Here is a 13,246-nt window from a genome sequence, read left to right as displayed (position 1 = left end):
CATCTTCATTGTGTTTGGTGCATCTTTTGATATGATATTAACAGTCACTTTAAGACTTGATGTACAGTATATTTTGCAGTACACATCTGGAGCATTCATTTTTTTAGCCCTCCGCGCTCCTCCCTGATCAGACCCCTGACCGCTTTTCTGTAGGTGAGGCTCATTATGCTCATCTGAGAGTGTGGAATTAAACCTCCTCCTCCGAACTCATTACTGTGAGCTAGATTTCACCGGCTGCAGATAGGCAATGCGGTGGTGCTGCTTTTAAAGTCAGAGCTAGATAATTAGAAACTTTAGAAGCGCAGTTCCCATGGCTATAGCCAGAGTGAACAACTAATTCTATTTGAACTAATTACGTTCCATAGCGCTACGCTGCGATTGCTACGCCGACGCTCAGCCTCCCCTATGTAATACGCCCGAGGATTTCATCACAAAACAGTACCAGGGATGTATTTTTATGTGTGTGACTGACTGCACGTCATTATGTGCTGGTATTGCTCTCTATGCACAACATTTCTTCACGTATACACCCCTGCTTTTTCCCAACTGTGGGTATGTCATTCTGCAAAACCCCTGAGCAGGCTCAATATGTTTATTTTTGGGAGTGTGTCGACATCATCAAAATGCGTCAGAGGAGTTTTGGACCTGCAGCTTGGGTAATGAAGTCTAAGAAGAAGCCTCCCTGGTAGGACTGCAGAGCACAGTGTAATCAGTGAGACAAAAACAAAATTATTTAATCAATCATTATTTTTATTATTTGTATTATTTGTTTGTATTTTTGTATATTGATAAGAGTAGACGTTATTTTTGGCATTTACTCTTTATTTTGTAGCTGTCTAAGCTGTTCTTTCAAGACTGAAATAAAGATTGAAATAAATTTTTATTGACATTATTATTAAATAATATGAGTATTATATTTATAACACTCATTCATATTATTATTCTTATATTATTATTTCTTTATTACATTATTTTATTCATATTATTATAAACACACATAGCTCACACACACATGTAACCAAAATGGTAAAAACACAAACACACATATTTATATATATATATTTATATGTATGATGTCAACAGGTTACTTTGACATTATAAATGGGGGTTGAAGTAGAGAAATGTGGTCGTCTACCAGGCAGCGAGAGAAATTGCATTATGGGGAGTGTACAATCTAGTATTGTTGGGAGTTTATTAACCTAAACTAAAATCATGGCCTCAATTTGCTACATCAGCTTTGATAATCTGTTTAAACCTGTGTCTTGCATAGAATTTCTATGTGTGTGTGTGTGTGTGTGTGTGTGTGTGTGTGTGTGTGTGTGTGTCTCTCTCTCTATATATGAAGACTCCCAACAATACAGACTTTAGAAAGCTCCTCCAAAGCCACAAAAGACACGATACAACTGGTTTCATAATCTGAGATGTACTCCCCACGATGAGTAAACTGATCCTCACGTATGTTAAGTCAGTGTAGTAACCCTTTATTCTTTGTGCACCACTCAGTCACCCAATTTGTTAATGTCTCCACCTGAGGTTTTCTGTAGAAAATGTAACCCATGTCTCAACTTCATAATGTGAAAGAGTGTAAATGATCTGCATATAGATATGTCACCATTACACATCAATTTGCTCTGCTACTGCATGTACGCCTATTTGTACGATATTTTTAGACAATGTGGGAAGTCTGTCCATCTGTATGTCTGTCCATCAGTGTTTCCCCTCCTCCTCTCTCCATCTCTGTGGTCTTGCTATGTGTGGAAGCTTGCTTGCCCCCCTGAGAGGTGCCCAAGTCCAGACCAACAGACCTAAATGACTAAATATAGCAGGCAGTGACACATGGGACATTGTGACCCCCACCCCCCGCTGTTTCACTACAACATACACTGATGGAAGAAAATTGTCTTAGTTTGCTTTCGGCTAGAAATGTGGTAAACATACATCACACACTCAAACACATATATAAAGTTCGCACAGATTAATGCACATGCATACTTCCTCTCTACTATCCCTCCCTCTAACACACACACACACACACCCTTCCAGTCCAAATGGGATTTACTTTAGACTCAATAAAGCAGACAGAAGCACTATTGTCTCCAACACAGGCCTATTATGTCGCACAGAGACTGTGACGTGGGTCGGGTGTGCTGCATCTATGTTTACCACACAGTGAGCATTCCACTACACACACATACACAATCCAAAACACATGCGTACAAAAAAAAAAATCGCACGCACGTATATACACACACGCACACTGACAGAAGCATATAGAAATACATAATCCAGCATACAAATGCTCCATCAAACAAGCATAGAGAAATGAACATCCTTACACACACACACACACACACACACACACACACACACACACACACACACACACACACACACACACACACACACACACACACACACACACACACACACACACAGCATCGAATCCATCTTGCTCCAACGGGAATCTAAGGGGAACTGAGCGATGAACAGGAGCGACATCACCACATGCCAGGGTGTGAGATGTGCCGCCTGGTATTTTAGGCAGCGTCTCAAATTGAACATGCCAAGCCTTCAGGGGGAAATCGCTGGAGAATGTTCACAATGAGAAGCAAACGTCCCACCGCAATATCGCTTATAATACCATCTACAATATCTGGAATGGCTCTGCAGAGGTGGCTGACTCGCTCACAAGCCACAGTGAGACACACACATATGCACAGATGCAATGTATGGGTTTGTTGACATACCTGCTGTTGAGGGTACTGCATCCCACCCATGCCCATTTGGCCCCTCCCCTGCATGCTCATTGGATATCGGTGTGGAGGAGGAGACGTGTAGGGCTGGCTAGGGGGGTAAGGACCACCCCCTGGCTGCTGTGGAGACGAGTAGGGATTGTTGGACATGCCGTACAACTGCGATCGCTTCATAGCCATGAAGTCCATGGAGGACACCTGTAGCGGAAAACGAGGGATTAATGAGAAGTCATCAGCGTTACGTCCTTGGTTAATATTTCACATTTATTCATGACGGTGCATTGTGATTGTCTGAGAGACATTCAAATGAGTTCATCCACCATCTGCCAAGTTGGAACCCCTGACAGAAGTCCACTTAGTGAACAAACTCTAAACCACAGCCACCACTGATTTATTTTATAATTGCACACCAAGGGGAAGCCTTAAATTAATGTCTACAGGTCATAAATGAACTAAGAATGGTATTACGTAAGAAAAGATATTTATTGTGTAGCGATCAGGAACAAACTTTGCTGGAGGAGGGCCAATGTAAAATGACTTAATTAAAACCTGAAGCTTGTATCTTTGTTATAATGTCTGAAAGGGTTTTAAAAGAGTTCTAAATGTTGTTTAACGCGATGGGAAGCAATAGCAATAAAAACTCTATGGTGGTGCTCCCATAGCCACAGCCCAACAGTGCCCATAACCACTGTACAGTGGTCCCTGCTCACATGCTATGTTGTTGCTTAAAGCAAATGGCAGAAATAGTGATTATTACACTGAGTTTATGCTCTTATTTATACATATAAAAGAACAGGTAATGATTGACAGTTTGGCAGGGATCCAAAATTGCATTTCAAACTTGCAACAGGTTTGCAAGTTTGGATCCCTGGAGCCAATTCGGGACAGTCAAGCATTCAAAGTACCTGCTCTCCAAAGCCACACCTTGGGAGCTAGCTCCTTATACAAACGCAAAAAAAAAAAAAAAAAGAGAAGAAAGAGAAGGTGTCAAGGGCAATTTATTCCATTGTAAGTATTTCAGAGACTTTTTAGGGGTTGTCTGGGGTCTCAGTGAGCCATTTCACAATTCCAATACAGTGTGTCGGGCTAATGCTAATCCGTCACCCGTAGCGCCGTGTTTGTCTCTCTGCCGGGCAGATAATGTGGAGTTCTTCTGTCTTCCCTTTCTCCTCTCATGCTTTCTCCCTTTTGTCTCCGCCGTGTAGGATCATGTGTGATTTATGACATTTTGTTCCTACTGTTTCTTACACACACACACTTTCACTTCTCCTCTCTCATCTCCAACTAACCACCCCCCTTCTCCACCTCCATCACCACCACCACCAGCTCCCTCCTCAGTTCCCTCTCTTCTCCCCAACTCAATATCACCTTGTCTAGTGTAGAGGAGAAATTGCCACTGGATCATATTGCCAGGCTAATATCAAGAAGACATGTCAGGGGATGGGAGCACTTTATTCAGCAGGTTATGTGCAGACAGTTACGGTGCTCTAGTTTTAAAGTGGTTTGTCTACTGAGGCATGTACGTGGCGTAGTTTGGACTATTTCACAGGGTGTGGAAAGGAGAGAGAGAGTCTGGTTGGGTAGTGAGACAGATGGAGAAAGAAAGCCAGAGAGAGGGGAATGAGTGCTCTGGGGTGTCTAAAAGTTATTTCACAGCACGGAGGTGTATGTCAGCGTGTGTGAAGGGAGGGGGTTATCCTGCAAAGGGCAGCATCACTAGGATTTCAAGAGTGGAATCCTGAGAAAGAGAAAAAATGTCTTTTTGACATTTCATTGTGTGTGTTAATGCATGCTTGTAGTCCTGCTCATGCACTGTGCTCTTTACTTTGCCATGCATGTATGAAGCTGCTAATAGTGTAGAGTGTATCAGCAGTACCGATCGAAATGAAATATTTAACCACCAGAAGAAACTCACATCTCATCTGACAAAATGATTGTCACCAATAGAGTAAAACACTTCATGGAATTATTAAAGTTATGAGCCATTTTGTGAGTTAACCCATTTAAAAATGTTTTTAATAGACAAATCATTTGTATTTTTGAAAAAATGATGGATGAACTTAAGGTTCAAGAAGTTAAATTTACTCCAAATTGGATTTTTTTGGAGAGAAAACCTTGAGTCATTATGTAATTTGTCTCTGCTCCTTGTTGCTCAGTAAGACCATGAAGGGCTCGTCTGAACAGGAATGAAAGTGATCTAATAACTTCATTCAGAACGCAACCCAAATAGATTTAATCCTTAAGTACAGCATGTCTGAACTGAGCAATATACAGAATTAAACTAAGTGAATATCAAAGGAGACATTTGTTTTGGGGTATTTTGGATGTACTAAAACTGAAACTGGTCATATGTTTCTAATGTTGCAATAATGGTGTTTTTGCTAAAGTGGAGGGCAACACGTGACCTGCTTAAATGTTTTGTACACCCACACCACACCACATGCTAGACGTGCACACGCTCTCACACACACACACGCGCTCACACGCACACACAGGTTCACTAAGCAATATCTGCAGTGAAAGGGTGACATTCTCCAGTTTCTGAAAATCCAGGGTACTTTGCTACCTGTGATATTGGACACACATCCCCTCCTCAACCTCACCAATCCATCTCCTCCGTTTGCCAAAAATGCTGAGTGCTACACAAGTAAATCCCCTCACACAGCTACCAACTGTACACACACGCTTGCAAAATATGTTAACTGCAGCACTTGGAAAGCCACTGGACACAGAAAATAACTTCAGAGTTTTGGGAGCGGAGAGGTGGATGCTCGATTAAACACACACACGCACGCACACACATGCACAGGAAAAATGCATTAGCAAAATCTTGCACGGGCTCTCACTGTTGATTTCATCTCTCTCACGCACACTTGTGGGGAATTCTTAAATAAGACAGCCGCAATAAAATTATATAGAGCTATCAGATACATTGGTCCGTCTTCCACACGTGGCATTATCCACACCTGTCCATGGAGGCAAAAAATGACTATTCTCTGCCTCCCCAAACGGAGCCTCATATCTGCTCTCATGACAAGTTCCACTAAATGAGATTTCAGCCCACTGCAGCCTTTTCCTAGAGATATGCCAACCATTTCCCTCACACCACTAGGCACAAAAAAAAAAAAAACGACAACAATTCTTGACAAATTGAAACATTATTTTTTTCTCCCCTCAGAGAAATGGCTGTACTTAGGAAAAAAATTATGAATATGACACGAAGTGAATCGTGTTTGTGCCAGGAGGGACAGCAGAAAAAAAACTGGAGGGAATACACAGAAATTGTTTTTTATTTTCTTCAAATGTTTTTTTCACTTTTGTTCATCTGGGCATGCCATTCAATGGAGGAGGGGGAGGAGACATTGGAGACAATAGTAATTCAACTGCTAAATTTAAAATTCAATTTATGAACTCCTCTCCAGCGTTCTGACTCTCTCTCTCTCTCTCTCTCTTTTTTTTTAGCAAAACAAAGCCATTAAAAGAGAACATGGGTGAAATTACTGTGGGGTGAAACCTGCTAAATTGCTTTTCTGAGCTCAATCGACAGCATTTTTATGTTGCGAAAATAATTTTACTCCTTCTCGCTTTAATGTGCTAAGTTGTTAATCAGAAAGAGACAAAATGCTTGACACAAAAGGCTGGGATATGTGGATTATGAGACACACACTGGGATCAAACAAACATAAAACAATATTGGTAAATGGTTATTATTCCAATTTCATTTTGAATACGGGAATTATTTAAAAAAATCTTCTGATTTATCAGCCATGGTAAATGAACATGTTGGAGCAGGTCCTGGCACACACGCACGCACGCACGCACGCACGCACGCACACACCCACGGTCCCTGTGGCTATTGCTACCCTTGTCCTTCACACTAGATGACCAAATCATCACCTGTCTGCATCAGCCCTTCATTTCAGTTATTTACAATCCACACACACACACACACACACACACACACACACACACACACACACACACACACACACACACACACACACAGGAAACAGTGGCAGAGACAGGCTCACCCACTTAGCAGGTGTAGTGACAATACAGTGAGATCAGTGTTGTTAGTCTACAGGTATCAGCCTATATGGCTAGTGTTTGCACTAAAATCCTAATCTTTGCTGACTTTAACAGCACGCTGGTCTTCATACAACCAAAACCATGATCAACGATGTTCCTTCATATGTTCTTTATGGGCTACAAGCTGCTATATTGAGCGATGGCTACTTCAGAAATTGGTTGAACCTCGAAAGAGCAATTTAGTGAACTATTATCATCCCTTATATCACCTGGTGGTTAAATGCTGTCTCGAACAACAGCTTTTTCTGTTGGATAGGTACTGGTGCTCTACACCTCAATGCCCTTAGTTGTCTGGATACTCCGGAATCTGCAGTGTGATGTACAAAAAGAACAGGATTCAGATTTTTAAGCTATTGAAGACATATCTGGCATGTGAAAATGGTGCTGAATATATCACCTGTAAAAGATGCATCAAGCCTGACCTGATCATGGACCTGACCTTTTTGGTATTGATTATCTTCTCTTTTTCTTGGAGGGACTACCATAGAATCCAAGCTTTTATTCCAGTGTAATGAAACCATTCTAGCCTGTGTGCATTTGTGAGGAGAAACAAATAACGATAATTATTGTCAACGGATCCTCTTTATCCTCTGTGTCGGGTCTGTCTCTGGAGAATCAACATGCTGCAGCCGGCTGCTCTGCTGGGACAATCAGCCTTGTCTTTTATGTTATTTATTTAAACCATGCAGCAGAGCACTCTCCAATTCCTTTTACACTGCAGGGCCCGGCCATGCCACGGCCTCCGGAACAAAGCTCCACATATCAGGCTCGAAACCCTGTGCATTTGGGCCTACTGTTTCAAGCAGAAAAAATAAAATAGAAAGGCTGAAAAAGGAGAAAAAGATGGGAGAGGAGGAGAGGGAAAGGGAGAAAGAGGAGAAGAGAGACTGCAGCAGTGGGCGAGTGCAGATCGAGTTCCATATTAATGTGTGCAAATTCCCCCGCTCCTGCTGACTAAGATTAGAAAAATTAATTTCATGGATGCAGAGACAATACTGATGTCATCAAGCGGAGAGGAGAGGAGCAGTGCGCTGTTAACTCCTCCCTTCCTGGTCTCCATGAGAAACAGATCACTCTTTGGTATTGGTTCGTCGCTTCATTTCACTGCCAGGATTCAGCAACTAAATACTGTCGGCAAAACAGAACTCTTGGCCTAAATCGATTTTTTTTTTTTTTTATCTGTTTATCCCATCCTAAAAGCAGAACTTGTTGTGCAAGTGTGTATCGAAGTAACTGAGCTGTGTGCATGGTGGTGTTCCCTTGTGACTGCTGCATCGCTAAGAGGACCAAATTCAGTGAATTATGTCTTGAGACACAATCTCATCCTGCATCTCAGTATGCACGCCTTGTTAGTAAAAAGTCTCGTACCAAATGACAGTGTGAAGAGTAGCACTAGTCCACGGGGAGCTGGGTAGAGCCAAATTGCCTTTCCGCAGCCCAGTATGTCGGGATGGTACAGGGAGCTAGGCATGAAGGCTGGCTACCAATGAGAAGCCTAAAATCATCTGAGGAGAGAGAGGTGCAGGCAGTGACAGCCATAGAGGAGATGGGGGGGGGCATGCATACATAAACAGTGTATGTTTGGCAATGATGCTGTGAGTTGAGAAAGAAAGGCAGGCAGAGAGAAGCCAGATAACAGACTGTTGTTCTGCGGCCGACCAGCGGGCTGTTGTGTTTGGCGCAACGCACATAATCGGTCTCTCTCCTGCGTTACCCTCTGAGCTGTTGATCCGTGTGCCCTCTGCGTTTAACACCAATATTTATACCCCACACAAACATACCCACACTCATATACATCAGGGTGCTCAGAAACACAACCACCCTTTCCAACCCCCTCGCATGTGCATCAAGAAAAGTTGCCAGGCGTTCGGTTCGTCACGGCCAGCACAAAGACGTCATTAAGAGAGGGGAGGTGGGGGATGGGAGAGAGGAGGGGAGAAGGGAGGGAGCAGGAGAAGGAGAGAGGCTGCTTCATCTGTCTCAAGTGAGATTGGGGTCGCGGGGTCACCGGAGCCCTTTTCCTTCGCCGAGACTGAGAGCGAAAAGAAGCAGCGGACAGGAAAAAAAAAAAAAAACAAAACCAAAAAAAAAAAAAACAAAAACCAAAAAACCCTCAATGATAAAACGAGATGCGTCTGACATGCCGGCCACATGCCATTAGAGAATGAAAACAAATAAAATGCAATTGTGTGCAAACAGTAGAGGAAGAGACTGAATTTATTTAGATCTCCACTGTATAACAAGGAGTAGGGTAGACCAATGAATTAAAAAAAAAAAAAAAAGATAAACGTATACAGGTTCAGATAGAAAAAAATTACTTTTCCATGGGACATTTTGTAGTGATTTTCAAATCTGGTCACAGATCAAAATTCTTCATTCTCTTTTAACACATTGATTCTTTTTATATGTGCTGAGCATTTGTTTTTAAACCATATGACAAAAAAATCAGCAGTGTTACCCCTCGAAAATTGAAAAAAATCTAAATTAAAATGCTTTCAGGAAATAGTGGAGGCACCTCTATCAGCGCTGCGTTCCTATTTTCATAGAATCTGTTACTGATGTGGAGGAGTGCGAGCCTTACTACATTCCCAGTCTTTTCTTGTCTCTCCGTCCTGTGTGCTTCCTGCCTGCCGTGACCCTGGGACAGAGGAGAGCTGCTGAAAAAGCCCATTTCATCTAAGGGCCACGGTGGAACGAGAGGAATGTGTTCCTCTCTAACTTCCTCAGCCCGCAGAACCCCATGGCGAGACGCTGTTACACAACCAAATGAAAGAGAGAAAAAAGGGGCAGGAGGGAGGAAAATAACAATAACTCCATCTGCCCTGAAGAGAGAGAACAGGCTATTTGAGTAAATGTGCTGCCCTTTTGCTTCCCACGTCTCCCGGAGCCGAAATGCTGGTATTAAATATGCAGGCTAGAATCCCCCCTTATTCAAGGAAATCACCACCTTTGCTAATGGAATGGTATTGGAGAGGAACTGCGTTTCTACAGCTTGGATAATTATGAACAAGGTCCCGTATCGCCAAGTGTGTTTATGAATTAGCAATGGTTATTCATGATATTGTGCTCAGAGTAGGGTGAAAATACATAAGTGAATACTAAGCGAGCAGACCAACAGAAATGATGCTAAAGGGTCCTGAGGGGGCTTTCTCTGCCATCCATTAGTCTTTCCTGTAAGGCAAAGCTTAACAAGCTCCTCAGGCTGGGAGGCTGCCCACTGAAGGAGAGGGAGGAGAGTAAATTATGAATGTGAAAGCCCACAATAAGTCCCACTCCCTGTTATTAAGCTCTTTTCCACCCTTCCTGCTTGATTTTGTTTAGTGCTCCTGAAACGCAGGTGTAGTATTCCAATAAAAAAAGTCTTTAATCAAGGAATTAATAAATACCAAATGTGCTGTATCCATAAAAAGCAAGTTGTCAAACTAGGTCACACCTGTGGTGCAGTTAAAGAGGCTCCCCACTAAAAAACAAGGATTTGTATTCACACTGTTTGTTTTGGAGCACTGCCCAGTCCTCCTGGGTGGAACCATCCATATATCTCCTGCAGGTGATCCATCACTTAAAAAAAACCAAAACCAAAAAAAAAAAAAAAAAACCCCACAAAAACACAAACAACAAACAGATATCCTGACCTTCCTTCCTCAGGCGGATATTAGATACTCATTATAAGTCACCTGAAACAATCTGAACCAAATTGATTTCATTATTGGACTCGGCACGACACACGAGGCCCCCATGTCTGATAGCTCAGCGGGAAATTTACAGAGTTAATTAGAAAAAAATTGATTTTCATATAATCCCCCCCCCCCTCCACTCGAACATCATAAAGTGACATGGAGAGGGGCCTGTTGATGCGCGGCGGCGGCGGCGATGTTCAGTGTGGATGCGAACACAGAAGGTTAGAGGCTTGAATATTGTAACGGGAGTCTGAAAATTTATTACAGCTTTCAGTGGTAATAGAACTGTGAGTGTGTGTGTGTGTGTGTGTGTGTGTGTGTGGCTATGACAGATTGTGTAATAGCATGTTATGGTAGTGTTCTTTCCCCGCAAACCCCCTTGCACCTATATCTCCTAACCTCTTCACCTCCTGCATGCATACACTCAAACACACACTCCACTGGTACCCCACCTTCTTCCCCCCCCCACACCTCCATATAGCAGTCACAGCGGCAGCAGCCAGCAGACGTGGCCTTAATTTTCTTCTGTAATGAATGTGAGCCTCCACTCTTTCACCCCGCTGTGAAGGCTTCCCCGGCAATGGGCTCCTCGACCTGTGCTAGGGGCCCTGGAAATAGACTTCCCTCCTCCCACAGCCCCTCCAGGTCAGCCTCTGGGAGGCCCCAGGCTCTGTGAGCCTGAGCCAGGTCTCCCATCTCCTGGGCCCTGACTGGGAATCAATCACAGAGGCTGGCTGGGAACATAAGGTGGGGGAGCTGGGTCGATCAATGAGAGGCTCCAGGCCTGTGGGAGCCCTGATGCATGGCCTGACTGCATATACAACCCCCTGACTCACACTGAATTCCACTATTCACTCCTATTATTGCTAAGCCCCAGGGCAGCTAAAGTATGTTTATGGTGGACTGGCTGTGCCAGACCATATGAATAACATGTGACTGAGAAAATTGAGTGATATTAGCAACTAAAGGGCCTTAATCAGATTTGGATATGATCACGCTGAGAAAATCTATATTCATCTCATGCATGGTATCCATCCCTTTGTAATTCTTTTTTCATTCATTTTTTTTCCATCTTTGAGTTTCATTAGCCTCATTTTTTTTTTTCACACTATGAGAAAATAAAATTAAAGAACAGCTACATCTTATTGTCATTACATAAAGCATTTAGTGCTTTATTTATAGTCCTATGGAAGTTATATCAGAACGAGCCACTATGTGGCCAGAACAAGTACCCTGATCATGAGTTGTTTTACACGCTGAACCCTGACCGACCTTTTATGTTCAGGTTTTTATTAAAGGCCAGACATATTAAAGGGATGCACATATTTCCCAGGAGAGGCAGAAGATCCTTTGGCTGCAACACACAGATTTCACCATGTGTCCAGTTCTGTGAAAGAAGGTGTGTGTGTGTGTGTGTGTGTGTGTGTGTGTGTGTGTGTGTGTGTGTGTGAGAGAGAGTATCTATTGTATGTATTCACCTACGTGGCAATGTTCATGTGTATATATATATATTTTACACACTACAGTTGCTAGTAAAAATGATTTTGAATATGAGTAAACTATATTTGGGGACATGAATCTGTGTGTTCATGCACTGATGCACGCAAGTACACGCGCGCGCACACACACACACACACACACACACACACACACACACACACACACACACACACACACACACACACACAAATCAATATATTAACCAACTGTAAATGCACAGCATGTCTGTGAATGTCTGCCAATATCAGTAAAACATGTGTAGAAATATTTTGTGCGCGTGTGTGAGTGTGTGATCAGTATGTACCATCTGTGTCCAGATGTTGCGTAGAGAGCAGGCTGTGTGGACAGCCAGACAGTTGGCAGGCCTTCTGAAAGGCCTGTGTTCCTTATTGATAGAGGGATCACAGAGAAAGAGGAGTCAGACGTTCTCAGCTAGACCACAATATTGTCCTCTCTGCTGTTATTCATCCCAGTCAGCCAGGAGAAAATGGGATGTTCTGAGCCAAGTTTATAGCTGTCAGATCTGGGCCAAATAGGAGTTGAATAGGTTTCAAACATTTGGAAAACAGCATGAGGAACGTTTGATTTGTCATACAGATGCAGCCAGATTCTGGTGCCAGAGCTAAAGAATTTCATTGTATTTCAGTTCTGACAAGGATGTTAATACAGATGACTATAAAGCTGAATCTGAAATGCACAGCCCAGCGAAGCGAAGTGAACAGTCGCAAGGGCCAACATGCTGGCAGAGCGGCTAGACTGGTTCCTGAGTGTTTGTAGAGGTGAGATTGAGGCAGAGTGCAGCATAACAGAAAATACCATCTAACTATCAGCATGTTAACTTAATTGGGTAATCTCTTTGTGCTTACGAGGTGTAGTCAACACTGTGTAGATTGAATAAATCAAATACTTTAGGTATCAGAAGCGGTTATCTTAAGTATAGATACAAATACATTATCAAATAAAACAAATTTTCCAAAACTACAATAATCTCAGTGACCATGACAATAAATCTTTGAGTAAGGGCTTAAACTATCTTGCACTACCCCAGATTCTTATACTTATGAGCCTTTATATAAGGCATCTTGACTACTTAGTTTCCATTATTGCCTTGCAGATCTGTCTCCCTGACCCTGCACCCTGTGCCATCTTTCTTCCCGGGCTCCTGCCGGAGTTATGGAACACGGCCGACATTTATGAAGGGGCAGACCTTTTTCCTGGAGCTTTGAT

General features: G+C 42.7%; 1 protein-coding gene across 1 annotated transcript in view; it reads right to left on the bottom strand.

Annotated features, from left to right (window-relative positions):
* LOC120795643 (AT-rich interactive domain-containing protein 1B-like) overlaps positions 1-13,246 on the bottom strand; it is a 174,582-nt gene that overhangs the window by 147,564 nt on the left and 13,772 nt on the right. The window contains exon 2 of the mRNA XM_040137714.1: positions 2,748-2,951. Coding sequence (XP_039993648.1) covers positions 2,748-2,951 — 204 coding nt within the window. The remainder of the gene's footprint in view (positions 1-2,747; positions 2,952-13,246) is intronic.

This window comes from Xiphias gladius, chromosome 10, assembly GCF_016859285.1.
Source record: "Xiphias gladius isolate SHS-SW01 ecotype Sanya breed wild chromosome 10, ASM1685928v1, whole genome shotgun sequence".
NCBI classification, from domain to species: domain Eukaryota; kingdom Metazoa; phylum Chordata; class Actinopteri; order Istiophoriformes; family Xiphiidae; genus Xiphias; species Xiphias gladius.
The sequence above is the reverse complement of the archived record's forward strand: the minus strand, read 5'-3'. Positions and strand labels throughout refer to the sequence as shown.